Source organism: Thalassophryne amazonica, chromosome 19 (assembly GCF_902500255.1).
Source record: "Thalassophryne amazonica chromosome 19, fThaAma1.1, whole genome shotgun sequence".
NCBI classification, from domain to species: Eukaryota; Metazoa; Chordata; class Actinopteri; order Batrachoidiformes; family Batrachoididae; genus Thalassophryne; species Thalassophryne amazonica.
In genome coordinates this window covers 28,353,541-28,377,544 of record NC_047121.1, presented here as the reverse complement: position 1 = coordinate 28,377,544, position 24,004 = coordinate 28,353,541, and the positions used below count along the sequence as shown (strand labels likewise).

At 42.5% G+C, this 24,004-nt stretch overlaps 2 protein-coding genes across 5 annotated transcripts in view; both read right to left on the bottom strand.

Annotated features, from left to right (window-relative positions):
- arid4a (AT rich interactive domain 4A (RBP1-like)) overlaps nucleotides 1–14,304 on the bottom strand; it is a 76,931-nt gene extending 62,627 nt beyond the window's left edge. For 2 of the 4 annotated variants that reach the window (XM_034194872.1, XM_034194875.1), the window contains exons 1-3: nucleotides 14,225–14,304; nucleotides 13,208–13,257; nucleotides 200–310 (exon numbers count right to left, since the gene is read on the bottom strand). In XM_034194872.1, coding sequence (XP_034050763.1) covers nucleotides 200–310; nucleotides 13,208–13,213 — 117 coding nt within the window. In that variant the 5' untranslated portion in view covers nucleotides 13,214–13,257; nucleotides 14,225–14,304. Of the gene's footprint in view, nucleotides 1–199; nucleotides 311–13,207; nucleotides 13,258–13,371; nucleotides 13,719–14,220 lie in introns of those variants that run through there. The other 2 variants (XM_034194873.1, XM_034194874.1) reach the window with 2 other exon arrangements.
- Nucleotides 14,305–18,414: 4,110 nt separating this feature from the next.
- The window catches only part of psma3 (proteasome 20S subunit alpha 3), a 44,421-nt gene continuing 38,831 nt past the window's right edge, over nucleotides 18,415–24,004 (bottom strand). Inside the window, exon 11 of the mRNA XM_034159328.1 lies at nucleotides 18,415–18,603. Coding sequence (XP_034015219.1) covers nucleotides 18,559–18,603 — 45 coding nt within the window. The 3' untranslated portion in view covers nucleotides 18,415–18,558. The remainder of the gene's footprint in view (nucleotides 18,604–24,004) is intronic.

The window sequence follows — 24,004 nt, the reverse complement described above, 5'->3', positions numbered from 1 at the left end:
TCACGAACGCCCCCCAAACTCCACAGCCAGCAGAGCAGCAAGCTGCACTTGTGGAGATGTTTCAGCAGACACACAGACAAACTTTTTTTTTTTTTTTTAAATATGATTCCATCATGTTTTAGATCTGTTAAGAGGAAACACCACACAGGATACACACGGGACAGTTAATTCAGTCTGCAAGACAAACCTAGTTTCTTACCTTGACCTTCACCAAGCGTTTAACAGTTTTGATTTTAGCCTCACAGAATGCTCCTCTGTACTTAGCACTGACATCTGTCCCCACAGTCAGGTAGGCAGGCTCATCCGCTGCCTGGGGGAGGGGAAAAAAAAAAAACACACACACACACAAAACAGAGAGACATCATGACCACACAAATTTCAACTTTTTAACAAATAGAGGAACTGCTCATGCACTGATCCTATGTTAGCAGAACTCCAAAGAGTCTCAAATGTATCCCAGAGATCACTGCACTTCATAGCAGACAAACTGTTGCCAAAAACAAAGCATAAATTTGAACATATTTAACCCATGTGAGCATCTGAGCTCAATATATGCAACCGTTAACACATTTTAGCAGTATTTCAATTAAATGTTTCACTAAAATTCTCATTTATCAATTCTCTTATGATGTGGATTAGTTGTTCCTTTTTGGATTATGTACATTATCTTTGACGATACAAGAGCAGAAGCATACGAAATAAAGTCCACCCATTCACCCCATTTCCCAGAATACATCTCAAAAATGTGAAGCTTAGTCTTTTGTCATGTAGATGCTACATTTAACAAACTCAAGCTGGGAATTTCCAAATTCAAAAAAGGATGTGTTCACCTATCAACAAAGAAAACAATACAGTACATCCGGACATCAGTCACAGCGCTTCACTTTTCCACATTTTATTATGTTACGGCCTTAGTACAAAATGGATGAAAATCTTTTTTTTTTTCTTCTCCAAATTCTACACACAATACCCTATAATGACAAAAACTAAAATCACATGTTCATATGTATTCACACCCTTTGCTCAATACTTTGTTGATACACCTTTGGCACAATTTGCAGCTTCAAGTCTTCTTGAATATGATGCCACAAGCTTGGTGTACCCATCTTTGGGCAGGTTTGCCCATTCCTCTTTGCAGCACCTCTCAAGCTCCATCAGGTTGGATGGGGAGCGTTGGTGCACAGCCATTTTCAGATCTCTCCAGAAATGTTCAATAAGATTCAGGTCTGAGCTCTGGCTGGGCCACTCAAGGACATTCACAGAGTTGTCCTGAAGCCACTCCTTTGATATGGCCTAGTTAAAAAATAATGAAGCCTAACTGCTGATTTACATTGCATTTGTCATGAACAAGCCATTATTTTATTTAGCACCATCCAGATTTATCTGTGAGCTGCCTATAGTCTCTTTGACAGGTACTGAAAATTTCATGGAAAAATTCCGCATGGTTCCAGAGATATGCACGAAATTTACCCCAAAAATAGCATTTTTTTTTTTCATCAATTGTGTGTGACTGATATTTAGCATTATCATTTAAAGTTGAATGTTAAAGAAATAACCTTGTATTTTGTCAGTTTGTGCTTCATACTAACACACAGCAATACATTTTTGTAAAGGTAGAAATGTCATTTCCTAGAAAAAACATGTTTCTAAAGCAAGGTAAAACTGTCGCAAGCGTAACGCTGAGAATAAGTCCTTGAATTATTTGTGTCAAAACCTTAGCTACATCTCCTACTCTGCTTCAATAGAATAATTATATTACTTGTTCAATAATACCAGATCCTAATGGACAGAATTTGTTTCAGGCTTCTGCAGACTAAAGAAGATACCTCCAATTGTTGTCTCAAATGTTACGCTCTAGCACAGGGGTGGCCAAGATCGGTCCTCGAGAGCCACCTTCCTGACACTTTTAGTTGTCTCCCTGCTCCAACACACCTGAATCCAATGAAAGGCTCATTAAAAGTCTGCTAACGAGTCTTTCATTGGATTCAGGTGTGTTGGAGCAGGGAGACAACTAAAAGTGTCAGGAAGGTGGCTCTCGAGGACCGAACTTGGCCACCCCTGCTCTAGCACATTATAGTATATATGCACTGATAATTTCTAGCAATGACTTGAACCGAGACCAATAGAAATATTGAAACTCTGATATATAACCATACCTACAATGATAACATTTCACAAAAAAGACCACTTTTCAATTTTGATGGTTATGTCACTCTTTGGCTTCATTATTTTTGAACTAGGCCATATCTGGGCTGAGTGCGATGAACCGTTGCCCCAGTCTGAAGTCAAGAGCACTCGGGAGCATGTTTTCACCCAAGATGTCTCTGTACATTGCTGCATTCATCTTTCACTCAATCCTGACTAGTCTCCTAGTTCCTGCCAATGAAAAACATCCCCACAGCTCGATGCTGCCACCACCATGTTCAATCTTTGTCTCAATCGTTGGTGGTCCTTCTGGAAGGTTCTCCTCTCTCCACAGAGGAATGCTGGAGCTCTGCTCTTACTGTGTTACTCTGTTCTTAGTCACCTCCCTGACTAAGGCCCCTCTCCCCCGATCACTCAGTTTAGACAGGCAGCCAGCTATAGCATGAGTCTTGGTTGATCCAAAGTTCTATTTACAGATGATGGAGGCCACTGTGCTCACTGGGCTCTTCAAAGCAGCAGAAACGTTTCTGTACCCTTCAACAGAGTTGTGCCTCAAGACAATCCTGTCTTGGAGGTCTACAGTCAATTCCTTTGACTTCATGCTCTGTCATGCACTGTCAACTGTGGGACCTTAACTGTAGACAGATGTGTGTCTTTCCAAATCATATCCAATCAACTAAATTTACCCCAAGTGGACTCCAGTTAAGCTGTTGAAACATCAAGGATGATCAATGGAATCACGATGTACCTGAGCTCAATTTTGAGCTTCATGGCAAAGGCTGTGAACATTTATGTACATGTGATTTCTTAGTTTCCTATTTTAATGTAACTGCAAAAATAAAAAAAATTAAAAAATCACATTGTCATTATGGGGTATTATGTGCACAACTTTGAGGGAAAAATTAATTTCATCCATTTTGGAATAAAGCTGTAACAAAAAAATTTGGAAAAAGTGAAGTGCTGTGAATACTTTGTGGATGCAATGTGTCTGGGTGTGTGTGGTGTGTGTAATATATATATATATATATATATATAAACATTTATTCACACACACACACACACACACACACACACACACACACACACACACACACACACACACACACACAAGTGTGTTGCCTGTGGAGATCCACGGGTTCTAGATCACATAGTGTTTATTAAATAGGTAGCTGACATTTTTAAAGGGTGGTAATAAATTACGCAAAGTTTCTATGACGTGTGAGTGCAGAATGTTTTTTCGAACCTTAGACCTCAACAATTTTCAGAAGAACTCATCCCTTTTATTTCCTATTAACTGTGTAATTTTTAATGTTAATTTACTGCCTTAATACATTATTATTATCATCAGTATTATTATCATTTTATTTTATTATTACTTCTATTTTGTCATTTGATTTGTAAATCGACCACAATAGAAATAAGTGTTTTCACTTTGTGTTATCCATGTATTTTTAACATATTTCTGGCTTCCTCCCACATCCAAATACATGCAGGTTTGCAGAATTGGATACTTTAAATTGTCCATAGATGTGCGTGCAAGTGTGAATGTGGTCCTGTGACAGACTGGCGTCCTGTCCAGGATGTTCCCTACCGCCCTGTGACTGTTAGGAAAGCCCCCCCCCCCCCGCCCCCCCCGCAATCATTAATTGGTAAGTGGTTGAAGATAAGTGAGCGAATGAATAGACAACCATACAGACAACCAACCAGTCCATCCCCACCTCTTGAAAGCAACCACCCATCTACTGCAGCAAGGTGAAGCGTAGGCATCCCCTTGGCCTTCTCCAGCAAATGGGGTCCTCAACACTGTGGCACTGGATCATGTATAGAGAAATGCATCACAAGGCCAAAATGTCAAAGCTGACACCTCCCACAACGCAATTGATACTCGTCATCTTAGGCTCAATCTCAATTCTCTTTTGTACCCCTACCCCTTCGCCCTACCCCTTCCCCTTTAAAATAAGGGGAAAGGCGAAGGGGTATGCCTCTAGCCCTATGAACTGAGAAAACCCTCAGCCTTAGGGGAAAAAACAACTGCCCATCCAATGAGTTTGACGCCATGTTGCATCGCTTAAAGTGCCGTCTTCACTATTTGTCAACATAGCAACCGAAGTGCAACTTGTTGCAGTAGCCTGTTTGCTCTTTTTAATTTCTCGACTTTCTGCGTCAATGCAAAGAAATAGAAGGACACGCAGATTTCTTTGATGCATCGCAATCTTGTTGGAGAATTGTGGTAATAATGAATTTAATTAGTTAGTAATTGATAATAATTAATAGTAATAATTAATTCGTTAATTTGTAATTACTTAATGTAAGAATTAATAATTACAATTGTTAATTCATTAATTCATCGACTGATTAGTAATGAATTAATTAATTAGTAATTAAAAGAAATAAACACTTGAAATATATCAGTGTGTGGAATGAATGTATACATTATACAAGTTTCACTTTTTGAATGGAATTACTGAAATAAATCAACTTTTTCATGATATTCTAATGATATGACCAGCACCTGTATGTATGTTATGGGGTGCATCTAGTTCTGTTAACCTTGTATTTCTTTTTCAAATTCTCCCATTTTTTTGCATCCAGCCCTATTTCCTTTAGAAATTTCCTTGACAAATAATATCAGTCTATTAGGGCGTCAGGTTATGTGTTACACATGTACATGTGTGTATATATTTTCCAAGTTACTCCCATTGGTGAAACTTTTCATTTTCTGCCCGAAAGCTTATTAGGAGACGAGTGTGCTGAGGGCTCCCTGTTTGTTTACAAAATACACACGCATTACAGACCTTGAAATCCAACAGCAGGGCTCGCTATTATCCAAAGATTTATGAACATACAAATTAAACGTGCTTATCCTTTATCATGATTTTCTCCATTGTGAGATGATATTCCTCAGAACGATAATATACGCAACATTCATCCAGCAGCATACACGTTGCTGTCACAGGCAATTGCCTGTGAAGTTTGGCAAATTATAACTTTCTAAACAGTGTAATTTGTTATGAAAGCCACTTACACTTGTGTGGCTCTTTCTGCGCCATGTTTGTTTCTTTGGAGACAGCGGCAGCTCCTCCTACCTCTCTAAACGGAGTGTGCGTCCAGATTCACTCTGAAGGGGTTTTTAGCCCTCCGCCCCGCTTCAAAAAGAGAGAGAATTGAGATACTCCCGTCTCTCGTGCCCATACAAAATGGAAGGGAAGGGGTAAGGGGAAGGGCCGAGGGGCAGAATTGAGATTCAGCCTTAGTCTCCCTAAGAAGAGGTTCCTTTGACAAAAGTCATTCCAGCGGCACCCAAGGATGGACTGAAGAGATGTGATACCAAAGCTAACCATATGTTGCCATAGGTTACTGGTTAGTGTCCAAGTCTCAACCATATGATAAGACAGGAAACACCAGAACCCTAAAGACTTAGACCTTAGTTCTACTGCAAAGACATCACAATTGCCAAACACCTCTGTCCAGCGAGCTCATGGCTCCATAAACAGTACTGCAAACAAATGTTTGAAATGTACAGTCTGCCATTAGTTGCTTGTTTGTCTGTCGATCATAGTAGTCAGGACAATAAAGCTGGAATCACTTCAATAGTGTCTGGAAGATGGCAAATTAAAATGCAATAATAATGTAATAATCTGTTTTTATGCATTGTTGAAACAAATTATTCACTTGTATAAAACACCACAAAAAAAATAAAACTGAACCAAATGACATTTCTCTCAACTTCAATTTTGGTGAGGGTAAGCAGTGACTACTTCCTCACCCTGTGATAGTATTTAAAAAAGTTTGGAGAGCTCAAACCTATAAACCTCAAACCTTGGGGACCACATGTAACACCTACTATGATCCAGTTTGCAATTGTTATACGAGTAGCAATGCTTATTTGTCCTGTGGTAAGACACAGGTCAGGTGGTCTGGAATATGACTAACTATACTGCAAGAAAAAGAGTGATCAGACCATACAGTTATACTAGATTGAGACAACTGGATACTTTACAGCTGGGAGTCTCCCTGTATGTTTTTGTGACAAGTAGAAATAATCTCAACATATAAGTAACGATAATGTTAATTTCTAATACAAAATACGAAGGCGAGCATTATCTGTTTGCATGTGTGTGTGCAGATATAACAATAACATGCAACTTATAGGAGTCAATGATAAGGTTTCAGCAGACATGAACAATATGCAGAGATGAAAGTGGGTCATGGAAAAAAAATAAATAAATAAATTTGGCAAGGGCCAAAGGCCCGAAGCCCCTGGCGGGGGTCTGGGGATTCTCCCCCAGAAAAATTTTAAATCTCAGATGCATTTTCAGATCTATTCACGCCCCCCCCTCCAAAAAAAGAAGTATTTTTTGTTGTGTCAGGTCAGTTTTACCACCCTAGGCTTTTCACACAACTTGTATTGTGCTACCACTCTTTAAAAAAAAAACAAAAAAACATTGTGTCTCACAGTACACAGGTCTATTTACCCACAAGAAATAAATAACAAGCGAAAACAACGAAGAAGAGGAGGAAAACGTTGCCACGAACAGCAGGAGAAGAAGAAAACTAGAAGGGTGGAAATGAGAGTGGGGACTTTGAATGTTGGTAGTATGACTGGTAAAGGGAGAGAGCTGGCTGATATGATGGAGAAGAGAAAGGTAGACATATTGTGTGTGCAAGAGACCAAGTGGAAGGGAAGTAAGAGCAGGAGCATCGGCGGTGGGTACAAGTTGTTGTACCATGGTGAGGACAGGAAGAGAAATGGTGTTGGGGTCATTTTAAGGGAAGAGTATGTTAAAAGTGTGTTGGAGGTTAAGCGAGTGTCTGACAGGGTGATGAGTGTGAAGTTGGAAATTGAAGGGGTGATGATGAATATCATCAGTGCATATGCCCCAGAGGTAGGTTGTGAGATGAAGGAGAAAGATGATTTCTGGAGTGTATTAGATGAGGTGGTGGAGAGTGTGCCCAAGCATGAAAGAGTGGTGATAGGAGCAGACTTCAATGGGCATGTTGGTGAAGGGAACAGAGGTGATGAGGAAGTACTGGGTAGATATGGTATCAAGGATAGGAATGGGGAAGGACAGATGGTAGTTGATTTTGCAAAAAGAATGGAAATGGCTGTGGTGAATACCTACTTTAAGAAAAGGGAGGAACACAGGGTAACATATAAGAGTGGAGGAAGGTGCACACAGGTGGACTACATTCTTTATAAAAGATGCAAGCTAAAAGAAATCACAGACTGTAAGGTGGTAGCAGGAGAGAGTGTCACTAGACAGCATAGGATGGTTGTTTGTAGGATGACTTTAGAGGTAAAGAAGAAGAAGAGAGTGAGAGCTCAACAAAGGATCAGATGGTGGAAGCTGAAGGAGGAAGACTGTTGTGTGAAATTTAGCGAGCAGGTGAGAGAAGCACTAGATGGAGGGGAAGCAATTTTGGACAACTGGAAAAGTACTGCAGATGTGGTGAGGGAGACAGCTAGGGCAGTACTGGGTATGACATCTGGACAGTGGAAGGAAGACAAGGAGACTTGCGGTGGAATGAAGAGGTCCAGGAAAGCATAAGGAGAAAGAGGATGGCGAAGAAGTTTTGGGATAGTCGGAGAGATGAAGAAAGTAGACAGGAGTACAAGGAGATGGGCGTAAGGCGAGAAGAGAAGTGGCAAAAGCAAAGGAAAAGGCATATTGCGAGCTGTACAAGAAGTTGAATAATAAGGAAGGAGAAAAGGACTTGTACCGATTGGCCAGACAAAGGGACAGAGCTGGAAAGGATGTGCAGCAGGTTAGGGTGGTAAAAGATGCACATGGTAATGTGCTGACAAGTGAGGAGTGTGTGCTGAGAAGGTGGAGGGAATATTTTGAAGAGTTGATGAATAAAGAAAATGAGCGAGAGAAAAGGCTGGATGATGTGGCGAGAGTAAATCAGGAAGTAAAAGAGATTAGCAAGGAAGAAGTGAGGGCTGCTATGAAGAGGATGAAGAGTGGAAAGGCAGTTGGTCCAGATGACATTCCAATGGAGGCATGGAAATGTCTAGGAGAGATGGCAGTAGAGTTTCTAACCAGATTGTTTAATAAAATCTTGGAAAGTGAGAGGATGCCTGAAGAGTGGAGACGAAGTGTGCTGGTTCCTATTTTCAAGAACAAGGGTGATGTGCAGAGCTGCAGTAACTACAGAGGCATAAAGCTGATCAGCCACAGCATGAAGTTATGGGAAAGAGTAGTAGAAGCTAGGCTTAGTAAACAGGTGAAGATCTGTGAGCAGCAATATGGTTTCATGCCGAGAAAGAGTACTACAGATGCAATGTTTGCTCTGAGAATACTGTTGGAAAAGTACAGAGAAGGACAGAAAGAGTTACATTGTGTGTTTGTGGACTTAGAAAAAGCTTATGATAGGGTTCCAAGAGAAGAGTTGTGGCATTGTATGAGGAAGTCTGGAGTGGCAGAGAAGTATGTTAGGGTAGTGCAGGACATGTACAAGAATAGTGTGACAGCGGTGAGATGCGCAGTCGGAATGACAGACTCATTCAAGGTGGAGGTGGGATTACACCAAGGATCAGCTCTGAGTCCTTTCTTGTTTGCAGTGGTGATGGGCAGGTTGACAGATGAGATCAGACAGGAGTCCCCATGGACTATGATGTTTGCAGATGACATTGTGATCTGTAGTGAGAGTAGAGAGCAAGTTGAGTCTAGTCTGGAGAAGTGGAGATATGCTTTGGAGAGAAGGGGAATGAAAGTCAATAGAAGCAAGACTGAGTATATGTGTGTGAACGAGAGGGAGCCCAGTGGAATAGTGCAGTTACAAGGAGTAGAAGTGGTGAAAGTAGATGAGTTTAAATATTTGGGGTCAACTGTTCAAAGTAATGGAGAGTGTGGTAGAGAGGTGAAGAAGAGAGTGCAGGCAGGGTGGAGTGGGTGGAGAAAGGTGGCAGGAGTGATTTGTGACCGAAGAATATCAGCAAGAGTGAAGGGGAAAGTTTACAAAACAGTAGTGAGACCAGCTATGTTGTATGGTTTAGAGACAGTGGCACTAACAAAAAGACAGGAGGCAGAGCTGGAGGTGGCAGAGCTGAAGATGTTGAGATTCTCTTTGGGAGTGACAAGTATGGACAAGATTAGGAATGAACATATCAGAGGGACAGCTCAGGTGGGACGGTTTGGAGACAAACTCAGAGAGGCGAGATTGAGATGGTTTGGACATGTGCAGGGGAGGGACCCAGGGTATATAGGGAGAAGGATGCCGAGTATGGAGCCACCAGGCAGGAGGAGAAGAGGGAGACCAAAAAGGAGGTTCATGGATGTGCTGAGAGCGGACATGCAGGTGGTTGGTGTGACAGAGGAAGATACAGAGGACAGGGTGAGATGGAAACGATTGATCTGCTGTGGCGACCCCTAACGGGAACAGCCGAAAGACAAAGAAGAAGAAGAATTCCCAGTATCAATTCAAATTGAACAATTGCAGTATTTATGGCACATTAATGCATCAACGTGTTCAACCTTCACTAGCTTCTGAGTTTTCCTAGTTTTGGCAGAAGCTTTTGGTGTTATTGATAACCTCCCTTTTCAAATTCTTGGCCACTATAAAATCCTTACACGTGTGTTTACTTCAAGATTAATTTCTGACTACTGTACATTTGAAGTTAATCTTTTCTTAGGTTAGAAAACTTTTAATTAAAAATGATTCTTTAGAAAACTCTGATGCTCATCTGTAAATTAAAACAATAACTTATCTGTTGACATTTTCTTGATTACATAAGGAACAGTGTGCATTTGTTTTTTAGACAAATAAAATAGCATGAAAAGTAATGTGTATATTTCTAAGTCTAGTAGATTCATTCAGCAAATGTTTGTTTCTGATGTGGGACAAGAAATACATTTCTTAAAACAAAAAGAAATATACTCGATAGTAAACAAAAAAAATTAAGTTCCTTAAAGTTGAGACTTTTCTTGCAGTTAACACATAATTAAAAATTGTGTACCTTTATTTGGTAAAAATAAAAATAGGTTGAACAATTTACGAATATAAAACATTTACTCAGCTAATAGTGACTGATTCAACATCCTTCAGCTAAAAGCTAACATTAGCTGATAAACTTCAGCAGAGCATTAAGTCCACATATAATTTTTTAATTACTCACTCACCTCAGATAAATTGGTAGAAGCTTCATTGCTCAAACTCAAACCTTGTGGTTTGACTCACAGTTAAACTCTCGTCTGAATGCTAATGGCGTTAGCATTTTTAGCTTCACCCGTTAGCGCCACTTTATTATATATATATATATATATTCTATTTCTACATTATTTCTTATGTCTTGTACTGTTACAAGTATTATTATTATTGCTTATCCTTGCACAAGCTGTTTGATGAACATTTTCCTCTACTTGCACCCACCATGTGTGTTTTTAAGAGCTGACGTAACGTGAATTTCTCCTCTGTGAGATCAATAAAGGTTATCTTTAATGTATGATTACTGGAGGAAAAATGCAGCTCATAACTTTTAATGTCCACAACAAAGTAAACTGTTCGGAGAACGACTGCACAGTCCCCAAAAATACAGTGGCTTGCAGAAGTATTCAGCCCCTTGGTATTTCACGCATTCTAATTTGTTTATGGCATTTGAAATACATAAAGTAAATCAGGCTTCTCAATATAAAAATTTCTAAAATTATCTTCCTTAGACTCAAACTGAAAGGAAATCTCTACAACTTGATATAAATTAATTAAAAATATAAAAGCCAAGATGATGGGTTGCATAAGTAATCAGCCCCTTTGGCATAATATTTGAAAATAATCAATTTCATGACCACTTTTCTTCATACATAAACATTTCCAAGTCACTGAATGTGTGTTGAACTTTATTTACATCAGTTATGAAGAAATACAAACAATATGGCACTCTATGGTAAATCTGTGTGGAGTAAACAGATCTCAAAAACTGAGTGAATGTGCAAGAAGGAGAACAGTGAGGAAAGCCACCAAGACACCTAGACAACCCAGAAGAAGTTATAGGCTTCTCTGGTTGTGATTGGAGAAATTGTGCATAGTGCATGATTTGCATTTTGTATCCTTAGTTATACAGCTTCATGATAAAGTGGTATAGAGGAGGATTTTCTTTCACCAAAACATTAAATCTAGGCTTGCATCTCAGATGTAGCTTCTGGCAAATTGTAGCTGAACTTTCACATCTTTTTGATAAAACCCACGTGGAACTGAATAAATGGATTATAACTATGTAAACAAAAATAACCCGGAAATGTTCCCCACGTGAGTAAAAGCCCAGATTTCTGGTAACTTCCAGAAAACTTTTATCACTGAATATGTAATCTCCACAGTGGTCCCCTTTTCCTGCACAATACAAGTAGTAGCTTTTTGTCCTTCACTGTCAGTATAAACTGCAACAAAAAAAAACAAACAAATATTTTGGTTTGATCATGAATATCTAGATGTTCAGGCTACAGACATTATGAACGACTGTTAAGTAAGCTGTAAAAGCATGTTTCAAGCTCTAAGAACCACAAGTGGGACGATGTCACCATCAAGTCACTCTCAAGTCATACATCAGCAAGTCCCAACTCAAGTCTCAAGTCATAATGAACACCAATTGTTTGCAAACTGACTTGAGACTTGACTTGGGATGTGCGGACTGATGACTTGAGAATGATTTGACAGTGACTTCATCCCACCTCTGCTATGAACTTTATAAAGAATTAACCAGACATCTTCTGAGGTTAGGTGAACTGAAGCGACATGATTAATCCTTTGGGATTCATGAAGTTCTTATTCTTATAATGATTGTGGGGCTTTACACATGCCCAAAGATGAGATTAACTTTATTTATCCCAAAGGAAATTATTTTGCCAGAGTACCGAAACAGTAAACATTTTTTTTCTTTTTACAATAAGTAAAAAATTTAATTGAAATAACTGGGAGACATTTGCACAAGATGTTCCATGATATTGCACATAACTCTGAGAAACTGAATAACTATATGTTCATTATGTATTCATCCTGCAGAACGGGGAGGAATTATACAGTTTGCCATAGGTACGAAAGACCTCCTGTGGCGTTCTGTGGTGCACTTTGGTGGTCTCAGTCTATGGCTGAAGGTGCACTGACAGGACGTCAGTGTGGCATACAGGGGGTCGGAGGTGTTGTCCCGGATACTGAGCAGTTTTCTCAACATCATCCTCCTCATCCATCCTCCACAAACTCCAGCTCAACCCCCAGTACAGAGCCAGCTCTCCCAATGAGCTTGTTGAATCTGTGTCAGGTGTCTTCAGTTGAGTCTGTGTCAGGTGTCTTCAGCCTGCTGCCCCAGCACACTACAGCGAAGAAGACCACCAAGTGATAAAACATCTGCAACATATTTCTGCAGATATTGAAAGACCTGAGCTTCCTGAGGACGTACAGTCGGGGCTGACCTTTCTTATACACAGCATTTGTGTTTACAGTCCAGTCTAATCTGTTGTCTATGTGGACACCCACATACTTGTAGTAGTCCACAATGTCCACCTCAGTTCCATTGATAACTGGGTTCAGACAGGTCTCCCATCCTCTGAAGTCCAGCACCAGATCTTAGATACAATAAGCTGCAGGTGGATGAGTTCACACCACACCACAAAGCAAACAACAATGGAATCCCAACACCACAATATGGGGTTGGGAACCAATGTATTCCACCGACATCCTAAACAGTATACTCCTGCGCAGATTTCCTAGTGAACCATTTTAACTGTGTCATCCCATGTGACACTGGTTTAACAATGACAGAAATAAGATTGAAATCATCAAGCATCATATCCTTTTTGTCCTGCAATGAGAAACAGTTTAAAGCGTTGTAACCTCACTGCACAACAATGGGAATATTTTTATACCCTGAAACATGGGTATGTCTTCTGCAGTAGTCTGATTATAAAACGTGGTTGACCCTATATGTATTAACGACTTCTAGAGAGAAGCCCAGTGGAAATACAATCAGCGACATATCAATATATAACTATGATCATCTGGTTTAGATTAATATCTGAGCAGCACCACGCTGAACACAATGACCAGTTTGTGTCGCAGGTCAAATACTCACCTTCATCTCTGTGGCTATGTGATGGAGTCCAGCTCTCAACGTCTGGCTGACTGAAAGACACACAGGACGAGAGGCACTTAGAGAGACGATCAAACAGGAGAGAGAAGCTGAAAGATGTTAAATCCGTCCACGGAATGTAAAATAACGCTAACGACAAAGCTAACCAACTAGCCAGCCACTTCTGGCAGCTGAGGCGTTCTTTTCTGGCTCGGTGCAGCCGCCCCCCTCTCTCCGTCAGGATCTGCTGAAATATGTGACAGAAACAACTTAGCCACCAGCCTTTACTTCGATCAACCACCTAGGAGCCGACATGTCCATTTAACACTGCTGGCTTGGTGAAACTGCACCGTGTCAGGACGGGCAGCTTTGCTTCCCGCTCCGCTTCCAGCTCTACTGAGTCACGTCGCCATCACAGCTCGCCATGTCAGCTCGGCTAGCACGGCTAACTTTACCGCTGCACGAAACCTGCCTGCCAGCTGCTGGGTCCACGAACCGGCTCGGCACCATGTCGACAAGACACAGCACCAACACAAAGCAAAACTACGACTGGTTTTCCGCAGGGACGACCGCGAACGAGCGTGGGATTTCACTCCACGGACCCGAGCTAAATTTAGCCACTTGGCTAACTATCGCGAGTCAACTAGCTAGTTAGTGGCGATTTAAACTGTCCGAGAACGGCGGAAGTGCCTCGGCTATCAACCGCAGGTCACATTTAGCTGGTAAACTGCGTTTCTAGAGAACGCATGACAATGGGTGGAACAAAACCAGTTTGGGGATTTATTTATTTAATATTTGGTTGTTCCACAAAAGGCGCAGGATCTCACATTTCTTCACTGCAAAAACAAGCGAAATGCCATTCAATTCGCAGCCAGCTCCTAACCCCCGTCACCACAAACAAACAGCACATTAAACCGCCTCTTCTTGACACCCGCGTCTATTTCTGAGCCTCGGGTACCGTTAATTTAAACTGTTAAAAGTTCCATCTTGAACAATAATAAAGGTTTTATACTTACATACCAACGAAACGACGGCTTCCACTCTCGGGTTGCAAAGCAGTACACGAACAACAAGCTGTTGAGCCTCAAGATCTGTTTCCCGACACCTGACTGGCTGCGGCGGAAGCGGTCGTCGAAGCAGAGAAATGTCATTGGTGGACCATTTGCTCTATTCTAATAGGGTACACCTCTTTATCCATTACAATTGGACGATACGAACGCGGCGCCACAGGGGAAATGACGAGAGCTGAGGCAGACTCGACCAGTCAGCGAGCGAAAAATCCTCAGTCACTTCGCGAATGGATTTGTGTCCCGATCACGCTTCTTCCGATTGGTGGCGCTGCTTCCCTCTACTGCGCTGACGCTCCAGGAAGCCCCGCCCAAGATACGTGCTGCGTTTGGTTGAGATCAGCGCACCGAACTCCATTTAAAAATCAGTTTGTTGTAACCTTGTCAAGCGGTGAAGGTTCGTCAGCGGTAGTAAATAAAAACATTTACAATTTTTAATAAATTGGGTGTATGTCTCAAAGCTCCGTGTAACTTGCGCGGAGTCCGGTTATACGATTTACCACCGCGCTGTAAGGGGAAGTCCTACTACAAAATAAAAGGTCGTCACTACTGAAGTTTTTCTGTGTAGGATCTCAGTTGTCCAGGTGGTTACCATAGTAGAGAAGCTTGAATCTGAAACTACAGCACAATAGTTGCTAATTAGAGCTATTGTTTAGTCACTAGTCTATAGCAGTCTGCCTCTCAGTAGGAGGAGTCTGGTTAGGTTTAAAACTCCAGCTTTTGTTGGCTTGTGTTTTATTCTTCTCTACAAGAGTCAGACAGAAGTCAGACTTCCAGAGCAAAAATTTTAGCTGAGGAAGCTTCTGCGATTTGAAGCGAAACGTCCTCGCGTCAAGCAACCCAGTCCAGTTGAAGATTCAAGCTTCTCTACTATGTCACTATTGAAGCTTAAATTGTGTTCAAATATGCGGAGTTTGCAGTATTGTGCTCGTGCCGAAATCGAGAGGTGCTATTGTACTAATCGTCAAAGATATAAATTATGCTCTGCAAAGCCGTCAACTTAATGCCTAGCCAGGACAACGTTAAAAGCTATTTTTTAAAAGCGAGATCAGCAACACCAACATGCAACGTCCGACTTTTTTTTTTTTTTTTTTTTTGCAGTACTGCCACTTCGAAAAATAGAAATCCACGGTGAGGATAACGAAGTGAAGAGGGGGATCAGTACTGTAAAGTTCGGACGGGTTGAAGAGAACGTTCCGCCGTGGCGCGGTTTGGAGGTGGAGTGGGCGGTACCGGTCTGATCATTACGTAACAGGAAAAGAATGACATCAAGCCAAAAATGTAACTTTTTGTCTGGTGGAGTAGCCGTTTTATGTTCCCTCTCCCAAATATACAACCCCTGGCAAAAATTATAGAATCACTGGCCTAGGAGGATGTTCATTCAGTTGTTTAATTTTGTAGAAAAAAAGCAGATCACAGACATGACACAAAACTAAAGTCATTTCAAATGGCAACTTTCTGGCTTTAAGAAACACTATAAGAAATCAGGAAAAAAAATTGTTGCAGTTAGTAACAGTTACTTTTTTAGACCAAGCAGAGGGAAAAAAAAAATATGGAATCACTCAATTCTGAGGAAAAAATTATGGAATCATGAAAAACAAAAAAACGCTCCAACACATCACTAGTATTTTGTTGCACCACCTCTGGCTTTTATAACAGCTTGCAGTCTCTGAGGCGTGGACTTAATGAGTGACAAATAGTACTCATCAATCTGGCTCCAACTTTCTCTGATTGCTGTTGCCAGATCAGCTTTGCAAGTTGGAGCCTTGTCATGGACCATTTTCTTCAACTTCCACCAAAGATTTTCAATTGGATTAAGATCTGGACTATTTGCAGGCCATGACATTGACCCTGTGTGTCTTTTTGCAAGGAATGTTTTCAGTTTTTGCTCTATGGCAAGATGCATTATCATCTTGAAAAGTGATTTCATCATCCCCAAACATCCTTTCAATTGATGGGATAAGAAAAGTGTCCAAAATAACGTAAACTTGTGCATTTATTGATGATGTAATGACAGTCATCTCCCCAGTACCTTTATCTGACATGCAGCCCCATATCATCAATGACTGTGGAAATTTACATGTTCCCTTCAGGCAGTCATCTTTATAAATCACATTGGAACGGCACCAAACAAAAGTTCCAGCATCATCACCTTGCCCAATGCAGATTCGAGATTCATCACTGAATATGACTTTCATCCAGTCATCGACAGTCCACGATTGCTTTTCCTTAGCCCATTGTATCCGTTTTTTTCTGTTTAGGTGTTAATGATGGCTTTCGTTTAGCTTTTCTGTATGTAAATCCCATTTCCTTTAGGCGGTTTCTTACAGTTCGGTCACAGACGTTGACTCCAGTTTCCTCCCATTCGTTCATTTGTTTTGTTGTGCATTTTCAATTTTTGAGACATATTGCTTTAAGTTTTCTGTCTTGACGCTTTGATGTCTTCCTTGGTCTACCAGTATGTTTGCCTTTAACAACCTTCCCATGTTGTTTGTATTTGGTCCAGAGTTTAGACACAGCTGACTGAACAACCAACATCTTTTGCAACATTGCGTGATGATTTACCCTCTTTTAAGAGTTTGATAATCCTCTCCTGTTTTAATTGACATCTCTCGTGTTGGAGCCATGATTCATGTCAGTCCACTTGGTGCAACAGCTCTCCAAGGTGTGATCACTCCTTTTTAGATGCAGACTAACGTGCAGATCTGATTTGAATCAGGTGTTAGTTTTGGGGATGAAAATTTACAGGGTGATTCCATAATTTATTCCTCAGAATTGAGTGATTCCATATTTTTTTCCCTCTGCTTGGTCTAAAAAAGTAACCGTTACTGACTGCCACAATTTTTTTCCTGATTTCTTATAGTGTTTCTTAAAGCCAGAAAGTTGCCATTTGAAATGACAGTTTTGTGTCATGTCTGTGATCTGCTTTTTTTCTACAAAATTAAACAACTGAATGAACATCCTCCGAGGCCGGTGATTCCATCATTTTTGCCAGGGGTTGTATATGTAAACAAACTAGAGTGACCACACAGCTCCAAGAGAAATCTTCGGCTACAGCTGTCTGAACTTAATTTGAACAGGTGTTCGTGGGCCTGACTTTTATGTTCATCTATCTATACAATAACTATTTCTCAAAATATAAACCCAAAATTAAATGCAAATGCAGCGTTAAGTTTCTCTAAACTGCACTGCCAAACTCGACCTCAAACCTGTGCAAGGCCTGAGGAAGAGATCATCTACAGTAGGGACTCCACCAGTTCCTTGTGGACTCATTTCATACACTACGTTTCACAAATTCAAACGCACCCAACATCAAGCTTGACTGACCGCAATCTTTGTGAGACGACCTTGTGCACAAGGTTTATGGTGATGGACAAAGTCTTTGTCCTTCTGATGGGAATAATCAGAACTAAAACATACCCAGCTTTGAACTTATCTGAAGTCTCAATGAGCGAGGTGACCTTGGGTACCAAGTTTCATCTTGATACGTTGTCTTTTTCAAGCTACTGCATAAATAAAAGTTTTAAGAGACTCAACCCCATTAGAAAGAGAATCTAAATGTGCCCATTCCCCAAAGTCTTCGCTCAAGTAATGAGACAACTCGGTACAGGTTGGGGTTAGGTTTAGCCCCTCGTTTGAATCGGGTCAGCTTCTCCTGTATTCTTCCCCAAGAGCTGACTGTCTGCCAATTTTTGCCTTGTCATATGAAGTCTTCATTGAGATTCACACACATCCGCCACATGGACACAGAGGCTAGAAATTCCTGGACTCACTATACAACATAAGTAAAAAAAAACAAAAAACAATTTTAGCTGCCAGATATCAGTGAGTGAGAAAATGTAAGGACGGGCTTTTGTCTTAAGTATACAAGCATGTATTAAATCCACAGACAGTTTTGCATTCAGGAGTAAGTCCTCAGTCAGGTTTTACACTCTCTGGATTACACTGTACCAAACATGAAACATCTACCTGTAAAATTAGTTTTTCAGATTGTTATTTTTTATACTCATCAGTGGTGGTTCAAAGTAGTTCACACTATTCAATCAGGTTTATTTGACACATGATGTTTTGAGTCAGTTTGTTAAACTCGGGTGTGACTGTTTTGCCGTTAGTTTTCGAGTCAGTCAAGAGACAAACAACTAGACAATTCATACAGAAACAGTTTATTTTCATATCTGAAATTCAAAAAATTGACATGAAAGTTCATGAACATACTCGTACATATAAAAAGAAAAGAATCACGCTAGGTTTGAGCTGGTAGGAGCCATGGTCAGACTTCAGCACAGTTTACATGTTGTCTTCATCAGAGTCATCCTCCTCCTCCAAAGACTCCTGTAGAGACAAAACAGGATCATCAGCTGAGTTTTTAAAGTCCCACTTGGAGATGTTTAAAGCAATAAGAATTAATTTTCTGCAGTTAACTCCTCTTTCTCCTGCACCACACTCTGAAGAAGCCCTTCAGAGTCTATCTCATGTCTGCCACAGCAGGCAGCAGAGACATGGTTCAGACTACAACCTTTCGTCTGCTCCATGGCTGCCAGAACGACTGCTACCTTGACTGTGTCAATATGGAGCCATACAAAATTTGTATGCAAAAGTTTGGGAACCCCTGATAATTTTCATGATTTTCGTTTATAAATCATTGGTTGTCTGGATCAGAAATTTCAGTTAAATATATCATATAGCAGACAAACACACTGATATTTGAGAATTTAAATGAAGCTTCTAGTATTTACAGAAAATGTGCAATAAACAAAATTAGGCAGGTGTATAAATTTGGGCGCCCTTTTCATCTTATTGATTTGAATACATTTAGCATTAATTATTGGAACACAAAATCGGTTTGGTAAGGTCATTGACCCTTGAACTCCTTACACAAGTGAATCCAGTCATGAGAAACGGTATTTAAGGTGGCCATTTGCAAATGTTTCCCCTCTTTGCGTCTCTTCTAACGAGTGGTAACATGGCAGCCTCTAAACAACTCTCAGATTACCTGAAAACAAAGATTGCTCAACATCATGGTTTAGGGAAGGATACAAAAAGCTATCTCAGAAATTTCAGCTGTCAGTTTCCACTGTGGGGAACATAGTGAGGAAACAGGCCAAGAAAAATCTCAGATAAGCTGAAGAGAAGGATGTTGAGAACAGTCAGTCAGTCAACCCACAGACCTGCTCCAAAGACCTACAACATGATCATGCTGCAGACAGTGTCTGTGCATTGTTCAACTATACAGTGCACTTTGCACAAGGAGATGCTGGATGATGCTGTAATGCAGAGGAAGCCTTTATTGTGTACACGTCACAAACAGAGTTGCTTGAGGTCTGCTAAAGCACATGTGGACAAGCCAGCTTAATTTTGGAATAAGGTGCTGTGGACTGATGAAACTAAAATTGAGTTATTTGGACATAACAAGGGGCAGTATGCATGGCTGAAAAAGAACACAGCATTCCAAGAAAAACACTTGCTATCTACAGTAAAATTCGGAGGTTGTTCCATCATGCTGTGGGGCTGTGTGGCCAGTGCAGGTACTGGGAATCTTGTTAAGGCCGGTGGACCCAGTGGGACCAGGCACTGGAGGGTCAACTGTCCTGGAAGGAGCTATGGCAAATTGACAAGGGGAAGCTGTCTTTCCTCCTACGAGCAGTGTCTGATCTGCTGCCAACCCCAAGCAACCTAAAGATCTGGGGTGCAGAGGAGGACCCCTCTTGCAAGCAATGTGGGGCGGCCTATTGTACTCTGAACCACATTTTGACTGGTTGTCCTAAAGCATTAGCGGAAGGACGCTACAGGTGGAGACATGACAGGGTTCTCATGGAGATCGGCAAGTGGGTGGAAAACCAGAGGATTAAGACAAACAACAACCATAGTCCGCCATCCATTGGCGTAAAATTCCTAAGAGAGGGCAGCAAGGTCCCTAAGAGCAGAACAGCAGCCAAAAACCTATCTTGCATCCTGCAGAAGGCTTCCGATTGGGAGTTAAGCATGGACGTGAAGAGGAAACTTGTCTTCCCTCAGGACGTGGTGGTAACTACCCTTCGACCAGATATGGTCCTCCTGTCCAGGAGAGCAAAAACCATTATCGTGGCAGAGCTGACTGTGCCTTGGGAGGAGAGGCTAGCCACGTCCCACCATCTAAAAAGACCAAGTATCAGGACTTGGTGGACGAAGTAGCGTTAAAGGGGTGGCATACAACTTTTTTCCCCAATTGAAGTAGGCTGCCATGGATTTCCAGCAAAATCGGTGTGCTACTTCCTCCAGAGAGTGGGTCTGGAGTCGAAACAGTTGAAGCAAGCCATCAGGGAAATAGCCAGCATGGCGGAGTCAAGCTCAAGGTGGCTGTGGCTGATGAGGGCCCAAAGTTGGAACCCTTCTGCAGGCGAAGGCTAGTCAGCCTCCGCAGCCCCACTCAGGCGAGGTGTACAGGTTAAGGGGCGAAACACCTGTGACCCTGAGATACCTGCTGATGATGCAGAAAGGTTTTCCAACAGAAGAGGTGAGGCGAGGAACGGGAATAAGGATCCAGCCTATGTAGTCTGTAGTTGTTTGTAGCGTAGCATCTTTTGATGTTTATTCACCTGTACTGATATGACCGTGGGGAAAGGCCCACTGGCGGTGGGGGAAGACCCATTGACATCCATGAAAGAATGGATGACAGCTCGGAAAGACGGCACGCTATAGTGCCAGGGCTAGCACCCCGAAGCACTGCACAAACAAGCTACAAGTACTGAACAAAGAGAATACCCCCAGGTAGACCGAGGAGGGGGGGAGGATAATCTGCCACCACGGACGGATTACACGGTTAAAGACCTGGGCAATGGCATAAGGAGTACGAGAAAGGATGCGTCAAGTCACGAAGGTGAAGTTAAACAAAGAAGCAATGTCTGCAGAAGAACTTTCAAGAATGAGCGTGGGGTCAAAATCCATCAAGGCAAGTCTAAGTGCAAAGAACAGAGCCAGCAACGCAAGGCAACTGATACTACAGAGAGTTATCTCTGAGTTTATCAGTATAGCCTGTCAGTCGATGGAGGACCAGGGCCAGGAGGCAAACCACAGTGCCCCGGACCTCTCCGCTCTAACTGCTCGAAGCACTGGAAGAGGCAGCCAATCCAAAAGTCCTAAAGACTTTTTGAGGAAACCACGTTTGAACTTACCATCAGCAGCAGACCACAGATGGCAACAACTGGATCAAGACTTGAATACCACCCTCGATAATATCTTGAAAGGAGAGGCAGCCAGGAAAATCGAGACCATGGTCCAAGTGGTGTACCAGGCATGCCACGACATTTTTGGCGTGAAGGAAGAGAAGGTTCTTAGACCACTATGACGCCCTAGCAGAAGGCAGAGACAGATTAGAGAGTTGCGAGGAGAGTTGAAGAAACTTAGGAAAAGATGGCGGGAAGCAAACATAGTGGAGAGGACAGCCCTGAATGATGTCAGGGCACAGGTCCGGAAAAACCTGGTCCATCTCCACAGAGTGGAGATATTACGCGAGAAGCAGAGGGAGAAGCGCAGAAAGAGAAAAGCCTTTGTAAATAACCCCTTCCAATTTACAGCGGAGCTCCTAGGAAAACAAAAGAGCGGGACACTGAAATGCTCGAAGGCAGAGGTAGAAGATTCTACGACAGCTGCACATGGCGACCCCCTTAGAGACATCCCCCTGGGGGAATGCCCTTTCCCACAGCCAGCACTTTCGCCACATACCCCTTTCAACATGGCAGACTTCACCTTGGATGAAGTAAGAGCGGTAGTTGAAAAAGCACGAGCAGGATCAGCACCAGGGCCATCAGGTACCATCTATAAAAACTGCCCAAAGCTTCTGAAGAGGTTAGCAAAGCTCTTAAGGACACTGTGGAAGAAAAAGCAGGAACCTGGGCTCTGGACACTTGCTGAGGTATGCTTCGTGCCCAAAGAGTTAAATTCGGAGAGGCTCGATCAGTTCCGGGAGATTTCTCTGCTGGATGTAGAGGGGAAGATATTTTGGTCCATCATTGCCAAAAGGCTAACAGCATACCTGCTTGCCAACGAGTTTATCGACCCAAGTGTTCAAAAAGGTGGGGTTCCAAGTTACTCCGGCTGCTTGGAACATACAGCAGCGATCAGCCAGCTTATTAAGGAGGCCAAGAGTAATAACAAAACCCTCTCCATTGTATGGCTGGACCTTGCCAAAGCCTACCCAAGCATTCCACATCAGTTAATCCAGAAGGCATTGGACCACTACCGTGTACCGGCAGAGGTAGTTGAGCTTACCATGTCACATCTGGACGCGCTAAGGATGAGGTTCTCTACGAATGATTTCACCACCTCATGGCAAAGGCTTGAGAAAGGCATAATGGCAGGATGCACAATTTCAGTGGCCCTCTTCATAGCTGCAATGAATCTATTGCTTGAGGTTGGAGGGGCACAGTGTAGGGGCCCGAAAGCAGATGATGGCATAAGACACCCTGCCTGCCGGGCCTTTATGGACGACGTTACGGTCATGACTCCATCAATCCAAGGAACACAGTGGATCCTAAGTGCACAGGAAAGGATGGCAACATGGGCCCGGCCGCGGTTTAAGCCTGAGAAGTCAAGGAGCCTTACTATCCTGAAAGGGAAGCCGAAAGGAAATACCTTTAGCATTCAAGGTGTGGATATCCCAAGGATTAACGAGCAGGGAATCAGGTGCCTTGGAAAGGCCTATGACAGTTCCCTTAAGGATGGCGATAACCTCATTAGCACCAAAGTTCAGCTGTGCACATGGCTGAAGGCGGTTGACAATAGCCAACTGCCTGGGAGGTTTAAGGTGTGGTGCTTCCAATATGGGATCATACCACGACTACAGTGGCCCTTTTCGCTCTATGACTTCCCCATGTCCCAAGTAGAGGGGATGGAAAGGCTCTGCAGCAAGGTCCTGCGGAGATGGCTGGGTGTCCCTCCATCCCGGCAAGGTGAGAGCAGTCAGCACACTCCGCTCATCTGACGATGGGAAAGTGAGGTATGCAAGTAAGAACAAGTGTGGCAGAAAGTGGAGGCCTCAGCAGGCAGTTACTGAGGCAGAAGCACACTTGAGACATCAGGAGATTGTCGGTGTGGTATGTCAAGGCCGTTTGGGTCTTGGGAACTATGATGGCAAGAGATGGAGTAAAGTTAATGCGAAAGCCAAAAGAGGACTGGTGGTGCAGAGGGTCCGGCAGGCAGCAGAGGAGGATTGCCAGGTGAAGGCAGTAGGGCTAGCCTCCCAAGGCCGGTGGACCCAGTGGGACCAGGCACTGGAGCGTCAACTGTCCTGGAAGGAGATATGGCAAACTGACCAGGGGAAGCTGTCTTTCCTCCTACGAGCAGTGTCTGATCTGCTGCCAACCCCAAGCAACCTAAAGATCTGGGGTGCAGAGGAGGACCCCTCTTGCAAGCAATGTGGGGCGGCCTACTGTACTTTGAACCACATTTTGACTGGTTATCCTAAAGCATTAGCGGAAGGACGCTACAGGTGGAGACATGACAGGGTTCTCATGGAGATCGCCAAGTGGGTGGAAAATCAGAGGATTAAGACGAACAACAACCATAGTCCGCCATCCATTGGCGTAAAATTCCTAAGAGAGGGCAGCAAGGTCCCTAAGAGCAGAACAGCAGCCAAAAACCTATCTTGCATCCTGCAGAAGGCTTCCGATTGGGAGTTAAGCGTGGACGTGAAGACGAAACTTGTCTTCCCTCAGGACGTGGTGGTAACTACCCTTCGACCAGATATGGTCCTCCT